Source organism: Apteryx rowi, unplaced genomic scaffold (genome assembly GCF_003343035.1).
Source record: "Apteryx rowi isolate R43461 unplaced genomic scaffold, aptRow1 scaffold_373, whole genome shotgun sequence".
Lineage (NCBI taxonomy): Eukaryota > Metazoa > Chordata > Aves > Apterygiformes > Apterygidae > Apteryx > Apteryx rowi.
In genome coordinates, this window is record NW_020450230.1 from 163,173 (window position 1) to 189,584 (window position 26,412).

General features: G+C 35.0%; 1 protein-coding gene across 1 annotated transcript in view; it reads right to left on the reverse strand.

The window, feature by feature from the left end:
• LOC112969900 (dystrophin) overlaps window positions 1-26,412 on the reverse strand; it is a gene marked incomplete at its 3' end in the record, with an annotated part of 817,409 nt that overhangs the window by 145,409 nt on the left and 645,588 nt on the right. Inside the window, exon 49 of the mRNA XM_026073700.1 lies at window positions 25,474-25,628. Coding sequence (XP_025929485.1) covers window positions 25,474-25,628 — 155 coding nt within the window. The remainder of the gene's footprint in view (window positions 1-25,473; window positions 25,629-26,412) is intronic.

Sequence of the window (26,412 nt, forward strand, 5' to 3'; positions counted from 1 at the left end):
GTGTATTTGTATTCTATCAGTATTTATGTGCAATGTAGCTGTCCTACACRTCCTCATCGATTTTTAACATTAAACTTGAGCTAAATACCCATTTAGAAATCTGAACAGCTAAGAATGACATACTGTTCATTAATATGAGTTTGTCAAGGTTACTTAGCTATTGTATTACATGCATATTTGTTTAACATAAGCATGATGAGTGAGTAATTTTTAAGCTCAGAAAATACACAGTAAAATTACCTGATAATTTACACTACTTCAAGTGGAATGAATGCAATTCAATGCACATGTATGCCTAGTCTACAAACCTATGGTGATCTGAATACTTCTGGGTAGATATAATGTCTAATTTTGTGGATATTATGACAGAGACTAATATACCAGATTTTATCAGAAATAATTTCTCAAATTGTATTTTATCATAACTTTACTGGGTAAGGTCATGAAATTCCTAAGTCCTAACCTCTAGATCAAATCACATTCACTGTCATGAAGTTGTACTCCTCAAGAAGTAAAGGCATCATCCTAAAACCTAGTACATTAGTTGAACCAAGAAAAAAAAMCCCAAAATTTGACACACGGTTTGCCATGTGTCACTGACTTAACATGTTTTTCAACAAGCAAACAYGCAATTTGTGACAGAGGACTGTAAGAACAAAAGATTCAGCCAGTCAGAATACCAGAGAGGACGGCCACTTACTTTCAGTGAAAATAAACCACCCTAAGGGTCAGATCTCACAGTAGCTGTATTTCTATAATATTCCTCATCCTTTCAGGTCTTATTTGCTTTCCCCAACCRTTTCGTGAGAAACATAGTTTATTCTTGGATCTTTTCTCATAAACTGAGAAAGCTATTGAATGCCTTGAAGCTACAAAGTCATCCACTGATTCTTTAAAACTTAAAAAAGGACTGGATTCTCATCTCAGAGTCACCTGTAGCCACCTAAAAGAAGTCTCTACCTCAAAAGCATTCTTCCAGTTTGGTACTGATTTAGTCCGTGTTAGAATATGTCCCCAGGAGCCTCTTAGGATGAGAGTGAACCACGCTTAGGTTCAGAATAGCGAAAACAGTCTTCTTTCCAACTTTGCCCTACATGGAGCTACAGCAGGCTTGTGGTTAAGCCACTATTCAAATTTAAACAACTGCAATAAAAAATACCTGTTTTTCTTTTATTAAACTAAAAAATAACTTCAGAGATATGAGAGATACCTAAATATTCTGACAGTATACATAAAATCAGTACAGACTTGGAGAAAACAGWAAGAAACAGAAAATCTTCTACCTGATAAATACAGTATTGACCTATATATTTCTCATTTTATCTCAAAAATATCTCATTTATTTGATAGAAGTTGGAAATGGAATAAACTTACATAAACCAAAACCAGTTTACCCAGTTCTTCAGAGCACAATTCTCTTCTGAGATATTCTTTATAGTGTTATGCTACTTCAATTTTCAGTGTGCCACATGATGTATAATATTATCGCCTAAAAGTTTTTGCAGAATCAGGCCTAATACTTTCTTCACATGCAGACCTTTCTTCAAAATCTTAAAGGCACATTTTTAACTCCAATCAACCTGAATTATTGCAAATACATAGCAATGCTCTACTAACAGTGTTGTGCAAATACACTATAAAATGTAAAAGCTGTAAGTGAGGGGTCGTGGTTTTATGGGTGTATATTACTTTCGCATGGTATCCTGAGAAACAGGACTCAAAGTATATTCATCCACTTGAATAAATACCAAGGACATTTTTAATCTAAAAAAGAAAGAATACAAGTCCAGATATGAAAAATACATTTGAAGGGAGAGCTAGTAGAAGTATTAACTCAAAATCAGAATTTACGTTTTAGAGAAACTTCCAGACTGTGATAAAAATATATAGTGTTTTATCGAYCTGGTCAAAAAATGAGTTTTTAGTTATGAAGAATCTTCTAACAGTTCTATTCCATGATGCACAAAAAAACTATGGTGCATAATTCTTTTACCCTACGAAAATGTGTTGCTCATCCATAAGCATACTAACACACCCTCCAGAAAAAACCGTGGTACTTTTCATTTTAAATTTTGCTACATCTAACATGCAATAAACATTCAACTACATCGACAGCTCTGCAGTGTATCAATAAGCCTCACTCTACTCGGTTCTCTAACTAGTTCAAAAATTACGAGGTTAGAATACAGAAAAGAAGGTCTACAAATGAGGAATAAAGTTCTCTTAGTATCACATCCAGCATGTGATAAAACAAATCACACAAAATTATAGGGGAGATGAAAATATATATATTGGAAAAGAAATTATTGCACAAAAACAAAACAAAGAGGCTTTCTTTTTAGCCTTTATCATCCAAATATGTTTAATTTCATAGTGAGTACAAGTTATAAGAAAAGAACATGAAGAAGCAGAAAATATTTTTCTACTGYATGTGGAATACTGCCCAGAATACTATGAAATATTGCTGAAATATTAAAAATAATCATAACAAAAATGATTTTTAACAGAATGATCCTCTTTTGCTCTGTTTGACTATGATATAAATGTATACACACAGTRTTACTACCAGAAGCTTCTTATTCACTGGAGATATACTAAAGGTAGGATTCATCTCATTTACATTTAGACCCCCACTACATTCCTTTTGCAAAACATGTCGGACAAGCATTTCTACAATATAATTCGTCCTCCCTTGTCTGCAGTCTGATGAATTACCTTCAGAGCCAATTTTTTGCTCTTGAATACAGTGATAAATTACAGGACTAACTTAAGAAGCCTAAATTTGACAGAATTAAATGTAAGTAAGTGGATCAGTTCTCATTGTTTGGGGACTGATTTCTGGAAACCAGTGGCACCAGTGATAGTGGACTGACCACTACAATTGGCACATGAGCCTTGTTACAGGACAGAAATCATGATACTGTCTTGGGAATGTGTTCAGTGAAGGTTTCATGTTGAGCGAAAATGAAGGCAAGTCAGGGGCAGTGAGTCTCATACGCAGTACCTAAATGTGAGTTTTTACATGTGGAAGAGGCCTATAAAGGTTTAAAAAATTCCACAGACAAAGAAAAAAATACCAGCCTATGCTGCAATACACTGCTATGATTCTGAGAACTTCTAAAGCTTTTTTAAACATAGCCATTTGGGAAGATAAATGGGTGAAAATGCAGCTATCTGAAATCTAGGTAATCTTCAAGTCCATAAGCAATCTACTGTATTATTAACTAAAATTCAGAGCCCATACTGTGATAGAGATCCAAAATAAATACATACAACAAAATACAAAATATTTACAACTGAATATGTTGCTGTGGAATCTAACAAGAAGAGAAAGGGCTGAGGTACGGGGATGATGGTGTCATTAGAAGTATTGCAAGAGTTAATTCAACAGACCCAAATGCCATACAACACAAGGAAGAYAGCGCTCCATGAGTGAGAACTATGGAGATTTCCTCAGCTGTAGTAATTCACTACATAACATGGAGTGAATCATCTACATTTTCTGAATATCCATTTGTCTATTTGAAGGTGTAACATTTATTCAGATTATAAGATAGGTTGTGAGRTTTACTATTTAAATAATGCCTTGTGATGCTCAGATACCCGAAAGCATAGTAAGTGCAAAGCATTATACCAATGGACACTATAATCTGTATTAACACATACAGAAATGTCTTAAGGAGAGTGAGTACTGAAATATTTCATAGTGGTCTAGCAGAAATTTATGTACCATGGGTGTTTTTTAAAAAGGCAATACAGTGGAGAAATTCAGCATATTCAATAGACCACTAAATCACACTTCCATCTGCAGGCTGTGCAGCTCTAATGCTATCACACCGAGCTGTAAAGTAAAATATCCTGAACTACTGGCTGGCAAAGCATCAGCAAGAGGTTTTACTTCTACGCTTCATGTGCTTCTCTCTCTATATAACATCATTTTCTCCTTTCTGACATTAGTATTTCATACAATTAAAGAAAAAATATGTTACCTGAATTTTCCTTTTCTGGGGCTAACTATCACAGGACAATTGGAGCTATATGTGTCTTCCTGCTAATACTGGACACAGATTACACCTTTTCATGAGGAGCACACACCTTCTGCTGGTATGACAGAGCAGGAATGGCAAAGCTTTATTGGAACATTTAATTTTTATTAGTAAATAAATTTAAGCTCTTACTGGTAACTCGTATACAACTGCTTAAACTTGGACTGACAGAAAAGCTCTTGTAAAGAGGCAGAATAATTTAACCTCAGGTAGAGTAGGGGTAAAAGGAGATTTCACAGATATGAAGGGAAAATGACCACAAATTTTCCATTCAAAAATTTAACATGTAATTCTTAAAATGAATACTACTGATAGAATTTTAAAATGCAAATTCAAAATAAACCATACTAATTTATTTTGGTACTACTGCTTAGAGGAACTTTCTCCCAGAATTTGGGATTTGTATTCCATAGTGCTATTTAAAGTTATTAATAGATGTTAAGAAGTGTTTAATTTGCAGATTAACTTTGGAACAGCTGATGCACATTAAGTCTGGAAAACTATGTTGAAAGAGCACTGTAAGACCTTGGTGTGTAGCTTTTCGGATCTCAACTCGCTTGCCACTTCATTCAGGGAAATGCAGCATTTTTCCAGTCACACTTTTGCTTTAATGTGCCTTTCAGTTCAGCCATTCATACAAAGGTTACTGGCTTTCTTTCCTGTAGAGGATTAGCACGTGGATGTCGATTTGAGTTTTTTGAGTGACCTTTATATTTACATACTTCTATACCTACTACCTCTAATTTGTCTGGCTTGATGAGAAAGTGGTCTTTCCTCAGTTGACCCTAGGGTAATGGAGACTGATCATCATCATTTTACCACTGTAATATCACCCATCTGTGCCTTCAGATTTTCAGTATATGGATCGCAAATACAATATGGCCTTCCRCTTTCGCTAACCTCCGCTCTTTCAAGGAAAAATTAGATCACACCTTCCCTAATCTATGCCCTGAAAAGATTACTACAAGCTGGCAGGGTGACATTGTTTTAAATCACCTGTATGCAGCTCTGAAATGATCCTCTATTCAGAAAGAGATTAGAAAGCCTCAGAGTGCAACTAAATACAGAGCTACACGTCAGGATCTAAGACAGTCTGCAGATCAGCATTCAGGTGTAGCTGACATTTATCCACAGACTCTTGGTTCCCACTATTCTGAATGAGGAACCGGGAAAGCTTTACCGTTCTAGTACAGGAGTTTGCACTGGAAAGCTGGGCTATAGTCATTTTGTGCTTTAAGCATTCTCTGTAAGGACTAAGGGACAAGCCTTATGAAAATGGTACTTCTAAAAAGGCAAAAGTAACTTGCTAAAATTCTCTGTCTGATCTTTATCACTACAAATTCCTGCCTGAAAACAGCTGCTGTGGAAAACTGAAGAGGAGAAAAGATTTTGTTTCGATGGTGGGAAGGGCTGTGAATGAACAAGGAAAAATGCCTTTGTTGGGGTCCGATAAGCACACTCAGGCACTGTCCTGCTGATTCAGACATGTGAATGGGATTCCAACCAACGACAGCATGTTCCTCCTATATTCTATGTGCAGTACTTCACATTTCTTTCTTGGCAATATGGTCTACTGGCTGAAAACTGACTCTGTGTCTTTAAGTAAGTCAAAGGGCAACTCTGCCTTGGCTACACTACCCATATCTATGAGGTAAGAATAACCAATGGAATAATTTTAAATTCTAGGTGTAATTGCCCATACAGAGAGATTTACTGCAATAGCTGCTGCAAAGCAAACTCAGTCAGCCAGTTCTCTTTGTTGCTTCTCTTTATTTCTGGAGGCAAAAAGAACAAATCCCTCAAAACTGCTCAATTCGGGTTACCTTAATCTGCTTTGAGGGAGCCTGAAATAACCTAGGAAACAACATTTTATCAGTGAGTCTATATCAGCTACCATACTTAGAGAACAAACCGTATGTTATTCCTAATAACTTCCTATTGTAGCCAAACTCTAAGAATGAAAGATATAATTATAAAGCATACTGTTATTTCATCATTCCTTCCTTGCCATCTCTTAGTGAAATTATACATTTTTGTCTTTTAATATTTCCTTATAAACCAGTCCAGCATCTCTTCAGCACCTGCATAATTTTAAAGCATTAAAATTGTTATTCCTGTCAGAAAAACTGGGTGATGGATACATTGAAGAGGTTCACAACAGTCTTTGCAATATTTTTTTCCTCCTAGCAGCTATATTTTATATCCTATATTTTACTCCAATTTACTCAGGTTTGAAGAAGCTTAACAGAAACAAAAATAAATATTCTCAGAGTACTGATGATTAGTTTATTGAATCCTCTTTATTAATGCACAACTAAAATGATATCCAAACACTGAAAATAATCTATTTCATCTTTCTTTAAAGGAAGAGACTATCTCTGTCTGGAATTTCTGCAACCACAGATGTGAATTCAATTCAGCAAAACTTGGTAAGACTATTTTAGTGCAATTTTTAAAAGAATTACAAAATACAACCAGCTCAACATTAAGGATAAGGGAATTTGATTTGCAGGATATCTTCTGCCTTAACGTAGCTTTTGGAGCTATCCCATTACTTTTTGCCATTACTTATTCCATTCTGCATTAGCAGACATCAGTTCTTGGCCTATGTAAATTCAAGAGCATATTTTAGCCTGTATTTCATTTGCATTCATCCAGCAAGTGTAACAAAACCAGATGGAATAATGGTTATAGCATTTGATAGGGTCAAAGAAATATAATTATTTCATATTCAAAAACGTCCTGTTTCATCAGCAAGATTAATATTTAACTAAATATTCAGCTAAGTACCAGCTGTGACCTCCAACAAAACAAAACAAATCAGATAATACAGAACATTGAAATAGTAGGAAACGAGGATAGAAGATGAAAACAGTTTGAGTATTTTTATCATTTTAATTTTTTGGAAAAGTTTTGATGTACAAAAAGACACTGAGTGTCTTAAGAAATCAAGAAAGCAGCAGCTCTGCTTTAAATATTTTAATAGTATAAACAATCCAAGTCCGTACAGTTTGGCGCTACTGAAAGTCATCCTATTGATGTATAAGGAAACAGTCTGGAAACAGAAAAGTTACTTTTTTTTGGTTCTTATTTTCCTTCAAAGTATTTGAACATTTGCATCAGGAAAGAAGCAAGAAAGAATGAAGAGAGAAGACATACATAAATAAAATGTCAATCTATCTGTCAGTCAATACTGTTATCTGTCAATATGATAGAGTGAAAACAACCCCAAAAACAAATACAGATAGAATACATGGTCTTAAATAAAATGAGCTATATTCTAGAAATAGTAAGTGAAAACTGACCTTGGGGAAAGAGATGTAAAGAGTATAAAGTAATGAGGGAAACCAGGCCCTCAAAAACAAAAGACATGGTGACACATGGTGACATAATAGAACCATGCCCAAGCAAGTAACATTTAAGTTGAAGGCAAAACCCCTTAATTTTGTGGACAAAGTCTATAAGCTAATATCTCTAGCACATTGCAATGGAGAGACACAGTCCCTAAAACATGCTGATCTTTCTGTGAACTTTCCTATAGGTCTGCAGCCACGGACTCCTCCTTACTCTGAAACAGAGATCGCTGCCAGGCTACAGGTCAGCTTAGGGGATTAATGAATTAATGACTGTAGCTAGCAGCTGTAGGATAATGGTAGCCTTCATCAGAACAGCTGTTTTGGCTATATCACCTCTATCGCAAACTAGCTTCCAAAGCAGAAACTTTGCTGCTGAACTGTTGGGAGTATTTATATCATCTACTTYGCCTGTCTATGGAAAAAGTCCGTAGAGAAAGGTGAGCTCCTCCAGAGGGCAAATGATATCTCTCCAGGTTACTCTGAACCATAAAGCAAATGTTTCTTTCTGTTGACACTACAGGGAACACAGCACAGTTAGGTGCCTTCCCTGTCTTGTATTTTGTGCTAATAGGATTGCAGTAAGGCAGCATTAGTTTGGACTTGCTTAACAGAACTATATTTTGCAGATTTCTCCCCAGCAGCCCAAAGACACTGCTTGGTGCAGGAGAAGTTATCATTATATCAGAAACCCCTTTGGGAGAGAAATGGCAAGAGGAAGTTGGCACAATCTTAAATTCTCATAAAATGGGGGTGATAATCTCAAGGTTTCTCTCATTTAACTACAAAGTCACGCAAGGAAAAAAAAAAAAATCACTGATAAAAGATTGTAACAGGTTATGCCTGAGGAGCATTGGTGGATTCTGAGGAAGCCTGTGCTGGTGATCACTGGCAATTCTGGAGCATGGGATGGTGGCTTCAGAATTAAACCTGGACAGAGAGAGCTCCACCTCCTGAAGACGGGGCTAGAATTGAGGTCATGATGTGGGAGAACAGTTTCAGAGAAGGAAAACCAGACTAGACTCTACCCAAAACTGGACTGCATGGAATTAACTGGAAAACGTCAGGACTGGTTCATCAAGAATATCAGGATACAAGAACAGCTTGTAGCAGTACCCTTGAAGCTGTAATAAGGACTTGAATTTTAGAAGATATTTGGGTGCCTTATGATTTTAATGTGGGTGAAGTAATTAAGTAGACTTTAACTAATGAGCTAAAGTCTACAAAACAAGACAGGAACCCTGAACAAGAGAGAAACAGGATGGAATGATTAAAAAAAAGAAAAAGAAAAGAAAGCAAACCAGAAAGCTTAAATTATTTATCTGGAAAGGAGAAAAAGTATAAGACACAGAAGACAGATCTCTAATATCAAAAACTGCAGATGAGGAAGTCAGCTCAGACATTACCCTTGATATGGGCACATGTTGCTCTTTTCATGGCAATCACACACAGTTCCCTAAATGACAACAATCTCTTCAGGTACCAAAATGAGACCATCCTAAATCACCTCCTGATGATTATAATAAGGCTGTATAATTTGTCTTTTCTCAAAAATCATTGACRCAAAGAGGGGAATGACTGAAAGAATGTATATTCACTCTGATCAGCAACTTGCAATGGCTTTTTTTTGACAAGTTTTTCTATTGTAAAGCTTTGCAAAACCTGAAAATATCTTGAACTAAAAATGTTTCTGGTGTTTATGTACTTCGTAAAAAGAATGTGGCAAGAGAGATGAACTATTTCTTTAGGTATTATACGTTGGCTGGCTTGTTTCTATTCTTACATCTATCTCAGAATAGCCAGACCCTGTTTGAAAAAAACAAAAATCATTTAAAAAAATAGCATTTTCCCTTGAACTGCTCTCTTTGTTAATAAAGACACTAAACCCATTGAAAAAACACTTTTGAATTTAGACCATATGTTCCTTTCTTTTCTTTATTAAGGCATCTATTGGCATTTAATGAAAACAAGAGGAAAAGTAGTGTGCAGCCATGAAGTTTCAGATCATCCTTGGATATTAATCTCTTCTACACCATTATTTGTCAGACTGAGAAGAACTGCTAAAGCAAAACAAATAGCAGACTCTGGAGCACAAAATCACGTATCTAGATTTCTGTATAGGACTTTTAAATAACTTCTTTTCAGATAACCACCTGCCAGTATCAGCACAGAGGATCTATGTTATCACAGAGGAAAACTCCTCAGTGACCTTTATAAAAATTTGTCTCCTTATGTTCTATTGACTTATGAGATCCCAGATTCCCAGAATGCCTTTTAAGGGCACGGCAAGCATTGTGAAAGAGGGAATATTCTTGAACAGACTTTTCTTGCCCATATTGCTTCTGACTCCTTTTCCCTTCTTGCCTTGCCATGGGTCTATAATTAAATACATGAAAAGGTGCCCATTTTCCCTATGATCAACATAACTACAGATTATCAGACTAATATTGAGAACTACAGAAAAATCATCAATGAAATTAAGTGGATCATCTGAATTCCTTTAAAAATTAATTACAGGTTACATTTCCCATTAGTGAAAATAGTTTAAGTTTACTTGGAATTTCTAAAGGACTAATAAGCTTTCAATAAAATTGATCATTTTCCAGAGAGAAAATCTTAAGAAATAGTAGGTTAAAATTGGAAATCTAAACAGAAAATCACAGTAGACATATGAAGTATCATTAAAGTTGACTTGTAGATACAGAACAATGTTCTGATGGACTCACTCAATACGCTTTTGGAAACAGCCCTTAGTTGAAACTTAGAAGGAAGTACCTTTTTTACAAAATTCTGTCACCTCGTGGCACAGATTCTAATTTAACCTTCGTATCATCCAAGTAATACTACAACAAAACCTGGGAAGATAGGATTTATTAATTCTAGTATCCCCATTAAAGAGAGAAGCCAGAGAAGGAAGACATCCTAAAATCCTAAAACCTAGGGAAACAAAAAGAATAAACTGGTCTCTTATAGTACCAAAAGAAGCAAAAGAGTCATTGTTCTGTTTAAGTCTTCTTCACACTTCACAGTTTATAAGACATAGAATCAAGTTTTTCCTTGCATTCCAAAACATATCATTCTTCTGAGATTTCACAGAAGTCAACAGTGGCATCTAATAAACAGCACATTAATTACTCTGATACAATTTATTAAGATAAAATCTTGGCTTACAAACAGAGTGAAGTGTAATTAAAACTGATTATGAAAATAATTAGGTTCTAAAGGCACTTGTTTTCTTACTCTTAATTGCTGAAGAAACAACTAAACTTAATAAGACTGTGAAATGCACTTATGGCTTTACATGAAATCAATCAGGATTCACAAAGGACACTATTAAACTGTTAGTGCAGTTTTCATTTAAAGCCACAGCCTCCAAGGGCTGAGCTCAGAGGCCTAGCAGAACAGCTATTTGCTACCCTGCAAGGGAAACAAACCTCAGTTTCCAGAGAGGGGAACTTATCTCCCAGCACTTACAGTTCTTACTGTAGCATGCATCATCTAAAGTTAAGTGGCAATAACAAAAAATAAACACGTAGATAAACAAACACATTATAAACACATAGATAAACACACACATTATTTTTCCTCCTCTAACACACGGACCTTAATTTGTTTTCACATTATGCAAAGATGTTGACAGATTAGATTGACTCTAGACATTTTTAAGCAACTATGCTGATAAGTGAATATATTTTAAGAAACATACAATGGCTAAGAAAGAAATAAAGGTGACAGTGGAGGTCCAACTCAGTCATATTCAGTTAAGAAGCAACTGAAAACCAAAATTAGTCAGCATCTGGATAAGAAGGAGAGAAGGCAGAATGCCTACTGCTTCCGATATTGATAATCTAATATAGTAATACTAGTTGCAAAGAACTATCCTATATCCTACATATGTAATTAGTGTTTACTACTCAGGAGGTCTCAGACTCCTAAAGAAAACTGAAGTATAGAATAAGTTTCCTAAAGTAATGGGATAGTGTGAATACAATAGTCTTACTACAGAAAGATTGTAACATACTAAGAAATATAACTGGAGGTAGTATGAGAATACCCAGTAATACTAATAAATAGTTATTATGAAGTTTCYACAATATTGGTAAGGTATTAAACTGGATTGTAACTTGGGATCACTGAAATCAATTAAATAACAAATCAAAATGATTCTAGATTCTGATTCAGCAAAATTCAGAAAACGCTCAACTCACACTGAGTTCAGCAGAACTTGAATATATGTTTGATACGAATGCCTTACAGAGAAAATCCTAACTGCACTGAGATGAATGGCAAACTTTCCATTGACTTCAAAGGGAACAGGATATTCTCTGATAGTTTTATCCTGAGTCTTTTTTTGACAAATTTCAAAGATAAAAATTTTTAGCAGATCAATGTAACTCATCAAAGAACTATTCTGGCCATTTTAAAGGAGTGGAGACAAGCATAAATGTACAGAACACTGGAAATGTGGAGGTCCTGCTATCCTACTATGAAAAGCCATTACAAAGGGGGTGAAAATGAAACTTTGTGTGTTCCCATGCAAGTCTCACCAAACCATCCAAATGTAACTCTGACACAGTGCACAATTTGCAATTTTTAAATCTTTCCTAATGAACAATGAAATCATTATCAGGTGTTTAAATTTTAAAAGAAAATTGATGTGGACTGTGGCTTATATTTTTTATTGTCATACAAGTATCCTCTATGTAGTCTAGATAATTTATCCAAGGTTTGGGGAGATTTTATCTTATCTTATGAATGCATAATTTTAACTTTGGTTCATGCAAAGAAATCCATAAAGTACAATGTAAGGTCTTTTAAGGAAACAAATATATATATTTTCTGTTATTTAACCAAAAGATATGCTTAAGACAGTCTTGTATAAGCAGAGGTGTTAACAAACACTGAATTGGTGTGAATGTGACAACACAATGAGATTTCAAACCATCAAGGTTCTTCAATGCKATTTTCTTTGTAGGAGTTAAGCTCACGTTTTAAAATCATTCTTTTACATCTGGCTGCTGTTATTTCTGAACAGGAAGCCTATCTCTATATAAAAGCCTGATTAGAAACAAGTAGGCCTCTTGTCAGTTCAAGGTCCACATTCTTGATTGTATTTGACACAAAATCATCTTCATATCTTAAGACTGAAATCTGCCTGGCAGTCCTTGACTCAGTTCTGCTTCTTCCAATTAGCTGAAAAACTACAGCCCAGCTCATCTTCCAGGAAATACATTTACATTTACAGTTTTTTACAGGTGGAAGGTATGGTGACATTCAGTAGTTTAACATAATAATTTGATAACCATTTTCTTTTAAAGGTATCTATCTCTGGTAAATGTGATTTGAGAAAAAAAAATGAAGTGGCACACATACTCATATGATATTGCAAGAAATAACTTTTATCTAACACATAGTGTGGAAAAAGCCTCCAGAAATGTGAAGACATAACTATGGATGCTCTTCCAGATGAATACTTTGAAAAGAAAGTTTTGAAAGAATTCCAGCCCCTACTTTTACTATCTATTCATTAGCAAGAAAGAAAAAAAAAAAAAGTAAGATTTGATTATGGTATGGTTAGAAAAGAAGATAGGAGCTTTTGTTCCTGAGAGAAATCAGTAGAAGGCTCAAAAAGAAGTCAATAGGAAAACTGTCAATGTTTTTCATAGATTTGGTCTCTCCCTTTACTTCAAGAAGGCAAAAGCCAGCAAACAAAATGGATCATATTTCATGTTCAGTTTTGTGTCACTCTCTTACCCAGGCCAGGAAACATCAACCCAATTAAGAAAAACTCTACCACTGATGTACAAGAGTCAGGAGAGAAAGACACTGTCAGAAAATGCAGAGAACAGTAATGGAAACATTAACATTGGTCTGAATGGGGAGTGAATGAGAATGTCTGAGTCTGAAAGCCTCAAGAGAAAAGGAGGAAATATAGATATAAGAATGGCAGGTGTTGATGGCACTTTGACTAGTAGGTCATCAAGATCTCAGGACATCCAAATCAGAAAAATAAGAGAGCCTTAAAAAAAAGGGTCAACCTACACTTATATTAAAACAAAGACTCAAACTATGAAGAGAGAGTGGTGAGACTATAAAGAACAGCCCTGGAGATAACCCAGAGACACAAAGGACAGTGAATAAAACCTAATGACTCACACTGTAGGGACATGAGGAGAGACAAATGAATCTATTCACTGTGAGCTCCTGAAGGATACAGAAAAGCACATCCCATACCAAGCACACTGTTGACCTCCTAAGAAGAAGCCTGGAGATGTGATGGCAAAGCATTAGCTTATGTCCCTTGTCCTCTGTTACCTCAAGGAATTCCCCTTGACAGAGCACTTAAATACAAACATCTTGCTGCCTAAATGCTGGACAGACAGCTTGGACAATACATCCAAGAGCACACAGGTACATGAAACCAGCTTTGCTTTAAAATAAAATCACCTTCCCATACCATAAGGTTTGGTATCAAGGTTTGCTGTACTGTTGCTGTAACAGTGCCACATTATTTCCTACATAAATAGCTGCATGGCTATGTGATTCCTGGTTTCATGTTTTTTGTTTTGTTCACAAAAGTTATGGCTCAGCTTTCTTAACATGTTACATAAGAATGGTGTGCAAAACTATAGAGGCCAAAGCTTCAGTTTTATCAGAAACCTATATATTGCAAGTTGACTACAGATGTGAAACCCGATCTACATCGAGCACGGAAATCCAAAGCAGTTTCCCGAGTAGCAAGGGGTGGCACTGAGGTAGATCGTGCAATGTCCCATTATTTGGCTTGGATATTACTTTTTTCAGATGGCAGTCATCCAACTTTTCAAGCCCTGTATTCTAGTACTACAAAGGATTCCTAGAAATCAGATTAGAACAAGCAAGTTAACAGTTCAGTTGGAGAAGAAATAACATAAAACATTAAAAAACAGACACAATTATTCTTTCAGAAGAATCATAAGAAAACAAAATATAAAACTTTTTAACATGCTTAGCTTCAAGTAAACACTTTATATGGCTGTCTTGTTTTGCAATTAACAAAAATAAGGTGCAACTGATATTAATGCATTTATTAGGTATGCACAGGTGGATGACAGACAACTCATTAACTTTCTATAAAAATGCTAACAAGTAAATCTCTAAGTGGATTTTGTGGAAAAAAAGAAAACTGTAGCTTACTTGATCTACTTCACTTCATTCTGCTCTTGCAGTGAGATACGTGCACAAGACTGCATATAAATTATCCATAAAAATATTATACAGGAATGAGGTATTAGAATGGACTATCTCACAAATTCCATGTTTTGCAGTAGTCATGAGCCTCTAAATGAGTGATTTACATATACTGTACAATTTATATAAAGGATAAAAATACTGAACAATTGAGGAAATAAATAGGGTATTTTTAAAGCCGCATAGCATTACCATGACATGTTGTGTTTGTAGAATTTTAGCATATTTATGTGCTCTTTTGATTTATTGTATTAATTTCTGTAGTTCTTTATTTTGGCTCAGAGSTATAGCTAATCCAGAGAGTCCTGTCATCTGCTATCCAAGATCTATATTACAGTGTCTCAATTACTTGAAATCATTAAATAATTTTAATGACAATTATATGATCAAAACTGATCTCTGTAAGATTGTTTAATGTGCCACAGCTCATTCAGTATGCCAAGTTAAATGAGAGTGGCTTATTTATGTTACTTATATTATTTTAGTAGTTCCCAATACTAAGGAGTGACAATATACTAATAAAATTAATCTGACCAGCTCATTTGATCCAGTCCAAGCTCAGCATGTTATACTTGTAGTAACTGCTGAGGACACCACACAAACATATAATTATGTTCAACAATCTTTATTATTTATGACTAGTAAAATGCTGCCCTCCCCAATCACACAGCRCCCAGAGAAATATTTATTTGGAGGGAGAAACTGTCTATAAATATACAAATACAAAAGTGTTGTGTTTTTGTCATTCTGAGACAGAAACTGAAAAGAAGCCATATATTGGGAATAGACACTCAGGAATAGTTCTGCTTTCATTTGTAAACACCATTCTACATTTCTTTAATATGTGTATTCTAGGGACAATGAAAATCTGAATCCTTGGGAAAAATATATTTGCTAACTTTCTGTTCAAATTAATTGAAACAAAAGCTGAAAACTAACAGTAAAGCAGTATGATCTATTTACTATCCATAGGTTAATTCCCTATACATGGAGCTACTTAGGAACAGTGGCAGGGATGTAAAATTTTATTACAGAAACCTCTTAAAATAAGGCTAAGAACATATAATGCAGTCAATTCATATAATGTTCAACCCTGAGCACAAGGAGCAATCTGATAATAATAATTCGATAGCAGAAAGATTCAATATAAATGAGTCCAAAATGTCAAACACTACATGGAGGATTTAAACTCTTTTGTACATACTTCTGGGTTCTGAGCTAGCTGTAGCCTTGCAGGAATATGTATTTAAAATCAAAACCAACAGCTTAATGAAGATGTCAATATATACTAGCACCTGAAAGACTATTAGTAACAAGAATAGCAATAAATATCATGCCAATGTTTAACTCAGCAGTATATCCTCATCACTGTCCTTGTTCTGGCCTGGGTATCTCATTCCAGCTACCATAGAGGAGAGTAACAACAGATATAAAAATAACATTATTTGAATGGCTAAAGCAGTGACATGATGGGGAAAAAAAATTAGTAAAAGCAGATTTTAATAAAAATATTCCATGCTTCTCCTTTTATTTTCCTCAAAAGAGAAAGAAGTAATGATGACAAGTGTCTGCAGCTCCAAAGGGTCAGCACAGTGTAAGAGGGGTGTCACCAAAGGCAGATCTGAACAATGTTTGCTCAGTGCCTGGGGTTCCCATGGGAAAAAAGAAAGAGAGCAGCCCTAGCAGAACTGCCTTCCATCACTTGGAGCAAATCCACACCATGAAACTTACCGGTCAGCTACCACAAAATAAATTTACCCTCTTGGATCCAGAAAAGGTATATGGTTCAAAATAGAGCAACAGCCATTATTAATAATTAACATTGTGGAAATATCAACCTCGGACATGGTCTAAGAACTCAGAAGTCATGTAAAGTTCTGAGTTGTTTACCATTATTGAAAATAAATAGCAGCATCTATTTCAGAGTTTTAAACAGAAAATAAAAAAAAGCACATGTGAGTTGTGTTTTAAGGTACAGAAAATGCATCCTAGTTATAATATAAAGTTAGATTCAAGTCTAATCTGACATGAGTCAAAAAATAATAAAGTATATAAAAAATAAGACAGTACATACAGAACCAAAAAAAGAAAACAAGAAAACATAAGATAGTAATAAGATAAAATGCAGAAAGCATTAACAGGATGCTGGGAGCTTGGCACTTTCAAGAAATTTCTTTTCACAGTCTTTACAGTGTCAAGTGAACAAATGGAGTCTCAAAAAGATGTAGCACATTTTAAATAGATAAAAATTATATCATTTATCAACAAAAAGTGAACCTGTATAATTTATTACCACAAGGCACTACTGTGCTTAACTAGATACATATCAGAAACATAACTGGTTATGTGTCTTTTACAAAAAAAGAATCTGCTGATAAGCCAGCCAGAACAATAATGCCAAGGCTATTATTTTTAGTATTTCACAGGACATATAAGGTTTAGTAGTCAGGAAAGAAGGCTTCTTTTTTTATATTTGTCAGGGGATGTAGAATACTACATTTAAATTTGGAGTATTGGTCATGATTGATATTAGATGCTAAACAACATGAACATATTGATCTTTTTCTTTTCAAAAATTCCTTGCTTTCTTACTGTTTCCCCTTCTACGCACCTCTATCAAATATGTCTTACAAGCTCTGTCTTCATGAATTATCAGTTTAATCTTTCCTTTCTCCAGAGATTTCTCCCCAACCCTATTCTGGGACAGGTCAGAAACATACTTCTGACTCTGCTTTTCACCTGTCTGTCCTCCATCTCATCACTCCCCCAGGTCTCTACCTTGATTGGTGGTATCAGTGAAAGTCATGACCACTAGCCTCTCGTGCCATTGACTCTCRTCCAGAGTGATAATGATATACAGTTGTGTTCACTTGACAATTTCTTTATCAGTCTGTATAAAACAAGGCGTGATCCAAATTCTGTTCATAGTTGAAACAAAGCCACAGAAAAAAGGCAAATAACACTACTGCCAAATTGGCAAATCRGCAGTAATTTCCAGAGAGACTAGCAATTTAACAGGCAGCCTGAATTACCCCCTCCGTTTCAAGTGTGGCTGACAAGCAGGTAAGTGGAACACTTACACTGCCTGCACAGTAGCTCATCAGAAGGCACACAATAACTAAACGCCAAGGCTTGCAGTAGTACTAATATTCTGTGAAAAATATTCCATATAAAAACATCAGGGGAAAACAAAAAAAGGCCATCAAGTGAATAACAATCTAAACAAAAGCTGACAGCTAAGGTCAAATTCTTTTGTGCTGGTACTCTGCTAGTCTGTCGCTGATTAATTTCTATTCAGAGGACACGAAGCCTGATAAGGCTACTGAGGGGAAAGGAAAGACTTTTGTTTGTTGCAATAGGCCTTGGATGAGAGCAATAATCAGTTTGCTACAATTTGTTAATTTATCTGCAGGCTGAGAGGAACTAGATTTAAGGTTTGACTTTCAGGTCACCAAAGCATTAGCAGAAGCTCCTGCTGAAACAGACAGTAAAACTCCCTAGACAGTTCTGAAAATCTCACCTTTAAGAAAAAGAASAACACATTTATCTTCATTTTCTAATAGAGTAAGAACAAAAGTTGGCTTTCTTGTTCATTCTCTCACAAAATCAGGCTCACTTGTATCTCCCTTACTACCTCRGTTTTTGCCTCTCCTGCAGTTGCAAAAGAATGAGAGGCAGAAGATGTGAATGCTCTCAAACAGAGCATTTCTTTGAAATGTCTATATTCAACTTTGATTATGATTCACGCTAGGGTACAAAGCTGTTCTCCTTTTAGAACTCCATGCCAGCAACTATCTAATGATTTTGTTCAGTTGGATTTCACTATAACATGAGAACTCTTCCCATTTACATCAGGAAGGAATAAACAGTTTAACATATGATAAGTAGTAGCAAAGCAGCAGAGTTTTATTTTACTCAAGGCCAAAATATAAACCAAGAATGGGACAAACAAAAGAATTGAAAGAGCAGTAAGGAATGGTCTTTYAGAGGTGCTACTTTCACTTTTCCTACTTGTTTTTAATAATTATCTTGCTCTTGGAATTTGAAGCTGATGGCATCTTTGCATAATGTCAGTGCTGTCCTTTCTAATTGTCTACAATGCAGCTATTAACATTAGTGTACAATTAAAAAACAACGTAGATCAGCTGAATTCATGATAAGTCTAAAAAACCTCAACAAATCACTTGTGGGCAAACAAGCTGAAAACATGATTTAAAAATAAYGATGCTTTTTGTAATACTTGCTCACAGGTTAATTTTTTTGTGGGGGGCATGGACTTAGCTAATCTCCAGATGATCTCTTGCCTTCCCAGAAGCAATAAAGGTTCTAGCCTACAGATATAYCTCAATGAAGTGGTGGGAGCATTAAATTTATTCACACTGGTATTAAGAGTTTTAAGATATTTCCCTGAAGTCACAAGGCACCATAGATTCTTTTTGCAGAGAATTACTGCTATTGCTACCCTCTCCCAAAATAACTCAAGAATATTTTTGTTTTTAATTCTAAAAGAGTTTCTCAAAGTCCCAAGAGTATGATCACAAAGGTGAAAATGATAAATCACACCACATTCTGGGTAACATTGCTTTTCCTGCTCATCCTACCAGCATTTTGAAAGCATTGCATATCCAAGGCTCTCCCATCATAAAGTAAACCACAAATATTCAGTACACTCAGTTGACCTTTCATCTTGACTCCATGTACTGGTCTCTGTACTGTATAAAAAACGCGGTCAGTTGAGTGGAGGAAAAGGTAAGGTGAAAAACAGAATATAGCCAAGTAAGGCAACTTTCAAGATGTCCTATCTATGGGAACTTTGGCTAGTACTTTTATTTTTGTATTTTTATATWTTTTCCTATATGCTGCTCAAATCTGTTCATTCTTAGGGGCATTAGGAAGACAAGATAATAAAACAATGTGAACTGATGTCATTGCTGAAAAGCTTGAGATTATATTTAGTACATAAGTCTTTGTTTCAGAGTGTAGCCAGTTAGTAGACTGTCTTTCATATGGGTAACTTGTCTTGCATCTCTAATCATATAAAATTTCTCTCCTCTAGAACAGATTTTATAGGTGTGCTTTTTAAAAGCAGGATGAATATTTAACATATAAAAAAGTAAAACAGGAAATGACAAATATCTCAAATGAAACTCAGAGTACCTTAGACCTTGTCAAATTAGTGTTCACATCCTTTCAATAGTCTTTTTTGAGGGTCCATTTTTGTTTAAAATAATAACAGAAGGGAAGAAAGAAAACAAATAATACTTTAATCCTTTATCTAAAAATAAAACACATAGGAAGCTTCAAAAATATCTATATTTTAAACATCAAAGCCTTAACATTCTCGCATCATAAGTAGCTGGTAAAGAGTTTTTCTTTAGAGTTTGCCAGTGTTACTAACTCTGCTGGTAACTTCTGAGAAGTATGGAGAAGTGAGAAGAAGAAGTGAGGCAAATTACTTCCACAAAAATGAAAACATTTTTGTACCTTTTTGTCTAATGAGAAAGACATCAGGACCTCATAGCAAACTCAGACCTTCCAAAAGAGTTCTGGATTAATTTTTTAATAAAACCTGATTGTTCCTCCTATTCAAATGAATAGTCAAGGTGCCTATAGTAGGTCTTCAGTCAAACATGCTGATGTATAAAATTATTGGCTCCTTACATAATCTTGGATGTGATATCTGAGACTGCAAAGACTTGCTTTTATTCAACATGAATATTTCTAGTGACTGACTGAAAGTACATAAGTCCTTATAGAATTAAAGAAGCAAATATCTCAAAGACAGTATGTCAAGAACGCCTAGACTGAAGATTTACTTTTTAAAATAGAGTTGATGTGAATAAATAGAGAAAAATCAATATAAGCACGTATTATCAACATCTCTCGCAAAATAAAACAATTGCTCTATAATTGCAATGTTTTCAAGCAACCTTGGTAATTTTAAATTAATGTCTACTGTTAAGCTGCTGCAAATAACAAACTTCGGCATGACATACTGGTTGTAAAAAGCAGTCACTCTACCTATSTACTTTCTTGAGACCGGCAAAATTGTTTCAAAAACAACTGATAAATCACTATTATGAAGATAATGATAAAAATGATCATACTGGGGTTTGTTTGTTAAAAAAATATATATTTACATGGGAAACTGTCACTTGACCAATGTCATCTTCATCTGTAGTCTTACATTTGCAATAATTTCTTGCTCATGCACACACTAACAGAGATCTATACCCATGATAACAGCGGGCAAAGAAGTATAAACAAGGTTCCTATGGCCACTTACACTTTTAATTTAGTTGTTTCATTGTGCTCAAATAAACTGTGTCTGCACAAAGAACTACAATAGTTGTTCATACTCATGTAATTATTACCAATTTCAGGAATGCAGTGCAACCTTCAAAACAATAAAAGAATGGAAAGGAAATGGGCTGAGTTTGCTTGAAGAACTTAGAAGATGGGCATGTTAGTTCTTTAAAATAAGACTGACTGTGCAATTCCTTCCTTCGCGAGCTCAGCAGTCCAAGTCTAAATGTGTCAAACAATAAGCTCTTCAGAGATAGCTCCCAAAAAGATCTGGCTACTGAAACCAAGCTAGGATCTTCAGTATAACTTAACACACATATATAAACCTGGCTGCTGCTGCTGTGTTAGGGTAGTCTTTTCTCACCCAGAGGATGCAATGGAAGCGTAAATAAGATTTCTTCCACAAGAGCCATAAAGCAAAGTAATCCTAATGCAGGCATGTTATATTAAGAAAACTTGTCTCCAGTGGAGTGATCAAGCTCTTTTTGTGTAGGCGATAAAAGGATACTTACAAACATTATGTACAGATAAAGTTTACATTGTTAGGACTGTTCTTATAGCAAGCCGCTCATTAATAAAGGGCGAGGTTTGCTGAAAGACCAAAACTAGACTACAGACTTTTTAGCACTTCTAATTATTGTTATATTCTGCATTATTACACAGGAAACAGATATGCATCATACTTTTGTACTGTGTATGCCCTTAGCTTGTTTGGCCATTTGCATTTGATATTATCCATCTGACACAAAAAATCAAGGTGTTTGTACAACTGGCTGCATTACAGAATGAAAGTCATTCTTAGATAAATATGGGAGTTGGCAACTCAGACCCTTGAAACAAGTTGCCTAGAAACTCAGCTCCTTGCCACACTTCTCCAGCTCCTTGCAGCTTAAACTAAGGACAACAGAAACCTAAGCATTTATTGATTATTCACTGCCCATGCCCTGCAATAGGAAAAAAGTTACTTTTTACATTTTGACTGATACATGAGTGTTGCATTCTCTCTCAGGAGCCAAAAAATGCATCTTGAGTGGTGCTGTAACACAAGCTGTAACACTTGCAGTGCAGCCTGAGTTTCACTGACCTTCAGTGTGGGAACTAGTGAGAGATGCAAATATTTGAAGGTGTCTRTTACACTGTATTGGGTTTGAGGCCTAATTAATTCTCAGAATATGTATTTCATAATATATGCTCCACTTAAGAAAGATCTAAATCCTTGTCTAGCTTGAAATTTAAGTTAGTGAAATTTAAACACATGCCGAGTGGATTCCCAGGAAAAGAACAAAGTTAAATTTGCATTTATATGTTTTATCTGATAATTCACATACAATGTGAGTGCCTACAAAAACAGGAAGTACCATAATCTTTGTCTGATTTGCCTATTTTTTCAACTCCAAACAAATATGCCCATAYAGAACCATAAAGAACATTTTTATGACAAATTTCTAATGGTCACTTCTGCCACTGTATCTTTTTCTCTTGAGCACATAATAGTTCATTTGTTTGATTTATTTTTGTTAACACAAGCAATACGGATCACTTTCTCCTTAATTGCATCAGTTTAACAAATAATATAGTTATTTCTGGGACAGTTAACATTTCTAAAGGGAATACGAAGAGACATGTTTACAAGTCATTCTAGCTTTTGCCCAACCAATCAGTTCATGTGCCTCTAGTATATCTTTTCAGCATCAATAACAAAAATAAAAATAAAAAGTGGTGAGTAAAAAAAAGGGGAGCACCCAACAAACACTCAGGAACTTGGCTATTAAAGGAGTTAGAATGTCATTTTCATTATAGCTTGATGTTATAAAACAAAATAGTAAGGCAAAGGGTAAACACACAGCAATCAGCTGCAAATCTATTTAAGCAAAACAAAACACAAGCTGGCAGATGTTGCCTTAATGACTGAAGTACTTGCTTTGGCTGAACTATTACCAACAGGCAAAGCGTAATTTTACTGCTACTTGCCTGTCTGTTGTTTTACAAATCTGGTTCATGGATAGGAGGGTTCACATATTTTCCTTAATACACAGTGTTGATCCTAATGGCAATTTAGAGGAAAAAATAGCTCAAAACAATGTAAGTCACTCTTAGTTTTTCTGTGAAAATTCTTTTTAAAAGAAAATATACACAAAAAAATCAGGCCATTTAAATTAAAGATGTAGGGAGAACAAAGAAAAATCTTCAGCAGGTGTACTTCCTCTTGTCACTCAAGGGATGGATGAGAAGTTTGAATGCATAAACACTGATAAAACTATTTCTAAAATACAACTGCAGAAAAAGCCAAGACTCATATTTGAAATGTATTTCTACACCATTAACAGGTCACTGAATCACCAGTGCCTTACTTGCTCATGGTCTAGATGAAAGTAACACTCATGGATATTTCTGAAATCAATGCGCATGTATCTCAGTGGAGAACTAGCCTTTCTTGGAGCCAATGATAAACTCAGAAAAAATATTCTCTTACACTTAAAAAGACTCCTGAACATATAAACAAACAATATGGTTTGCTCTGTGCAACAATCTGAAAGCTGAAGTGTAAAGGGAGGGGAAAAAAAAAGCACAAAACATAATTGTTGAATTGGCATTTAAGTCATACAAAGGCCCACTGACTCCATCCTCTCTTTCCACAAAGTTGCCGAACAAAAGAAATCTCAAGGTGGTTCTCCCAGGAGGTCACTCAGCAGCTTGCTGGCAATGGGAAGGCTGACCACCGCTTGGATCAAACCTGAGAGACCTATAGGTGGAGAGGCTCTTTCAACTACAGGCTTTTTTGCTAACTTGATACTATATTTAAGTCTTCATTTAACAACTACTCACAAAAGACAAAAATGTGATACAGCCCTCAAGAGAAATGTCAACTCAGTCACCTAAATAGCTTTTTTTTAAGACATGGAACGTTTACTACATTAATTCCTCTAATGCATGAGGTATGAGCAATTCTGCGAGTTATGTAGAAGCCTGTTCCTTGAAGCATTTATAGTTTCTGCTAATCTACTACTCGGCTGATTTCATGCAACAGTGTCAGTTCTCACACTTAGGCAASCTTAAACCCACCTAGGTTCATGTTTGAAACATTAGCAAATACAGAATTAAAGATGCCATCTTAGCTATAATTGCTACCTGACTATTCTTTGCAGCTACAGACATAGCTAGACTTCAGGATTAGAAAGCTAGCTCACCAATAAAGGGTTACATATGGAGAAAAGCAATTTCCTTCAGTTCATCCACCTAACCCTTTTGACCTACTAACTTCACCTTCATCTGGAGTAGTCTTAAGTATTAGGCATCTGGCTCTTCTTATGCAGGACAAGATGTCCCCTCCAGCCTGTTTCTCAGAGCACAGGCAGCAGAAAGTTTTATTTTTCATAAAAAATGGCTACCACCAATAAGACTAAAATGGCTACTACAATAAGAGGAGAAAAGCAAACAGATAGTCACTGCATGGTTATAATAATTTCTCAGTTTAGTTATTGTTCTTGTTAGAAAAAGCTTTCAAATTATAAGGCAGCCTTCTCTTGTCTAGAGGACATCAATGGCATCTCCTCTCATTGTAGGACCTTAAGTAAGTGGCAAGTCTGCTTCAGAAAAAAATGCTGTTAAAGTGACACATTCTGTAGGCATATGAATATCAAATTCATTTATATATATTTTTAAAAAAGAGTGGGAATAAATTTCTRTAGTCACCAGTGATTTAAGTAACTTCCAAGATGTAAGAATGTCTCCTGAATTTGTTACATATTTAAGTAAACTAACTTTTCTGACCTTGTTCATAAACTTTAATTAACAATATTTTAAAAACTAATTCAATTCTTGTTTCAGTTATAGACTATAAAACTTAATCCAGGACACTAAACTGATTAAAATAACTTTAATTTAATTTTTTATGTATCTCATTTCATGTACAACAATATAAAACTATTTTATTGCTTTAAAGAAAGACATTTTTATTCTGCAAAATGTTCTGATTTTACAGATTGCATACTGAATGAATCACAGTTTGGTGGCTTTTAGTAATGAATTGTTATCTATAACACAGAGTAGAAGACTATGAAATGTAACCAAGAACGTGATCAAGGATCTAAAAAACTGTTCTTGACTACAGATTTTCTTCAAAGCTACAGGATAACATTTCTACTTTCAACCTGCTTCAACAGGATATGTCTGTCATTTTWAGGTTCAATCTATGACTCTAACAAAATCACTATAGTGATTGTAATGCAGAGATAGTACACAGAAATACAGTATGTTTCATTTAAAATATTTAAAATATATAACCTGTCAACTGAAGTTAGTTGGTAACTGGTCACAGCAGTTGAAAATTGAGAGGAATCAAAATTTTTGTTTTAGAGAATTAAATGGTATCCAAAGTCACATTTCCACAAAATAGAACAGAAAAGACATTATCATTCTTTACCTTTTGTACCGTAACCATGTCATTTTCACAAATGACATCTTCTAAGATCTCTAACCAAAGCTGGACAATGAATGTTAATAAAGTTTAAAGTTTATTAGTAGAATTTGTATCCTACCTCTTATTAATGGTAACCCATGTTGCATTAATGTTATCTGTCATCAGTTCTACTTTTCTAGTGTCATCTGCTGAATAATCGCGGAGCAGCTTCAGTGCCATGTCATTCGCCACATCCACATTTATTTGCCATTGCCGTAATTCTTTTGAAAATTGCTGAAATAAAAACAAAAAAAAAAGGAATAAATCTCAGATCACCATAAAATGATTACACACATTCTATGTTCAGTAGAAAAGTACATGGACAACTTATACCATCAATACAAAACAAAGAATAAGGACTTCCTCAGGTCTGCTGGTAACTGGTAACTAAGTCTTTTTAAATATTTATTTTCCAGTYAAGAGACTGTAGGATTACTGCTAAGTGTCTGAGGCAACTGAGCAACAAAATCCTTAATGCCAGATAAAATATGGCAGCTGAAATTGATAAACAGTGATTAGAATCTTGATCGTTCTTTTCTGAGACAGAAATGGGTGGCTACATTAATATAACTTCTATTTGTGATGTTGAATTATACTGAGAGATAGAAAATATTTTGTAATCATATCCCATTAAAGCTAATTTTATTTTTTATAATGTGAAATAATGCTAAGGTTTGGACAAATAATGCCTGTGCTTTCACATATTTTTTTTTCCTGACTTTATTATCTTAGTGAATTGTTTATGTAATTAGTGCCATCTACTGGAACAGCACTAAATCTACAATACACCAAAATACAATACTGCTGGTAAACCTGACTACTTTTATAATAGTGATTTATGCTTTTAAGTTTTAAGAAAGCTCTTTAAGAATTAGGCATCCTTTCCTGTCTTGTCCTCTCCTTTCCCCTCCCCTCCCCTCCTTTCCCCTCCCCTCCTTCCCCTTCCAGTACCCGAGCCCCTTCTCCTCTCCTCTCCTCTCCTCTCCTCTCCTCTCCTCTCTCCTCTCCTCTCCTCTCC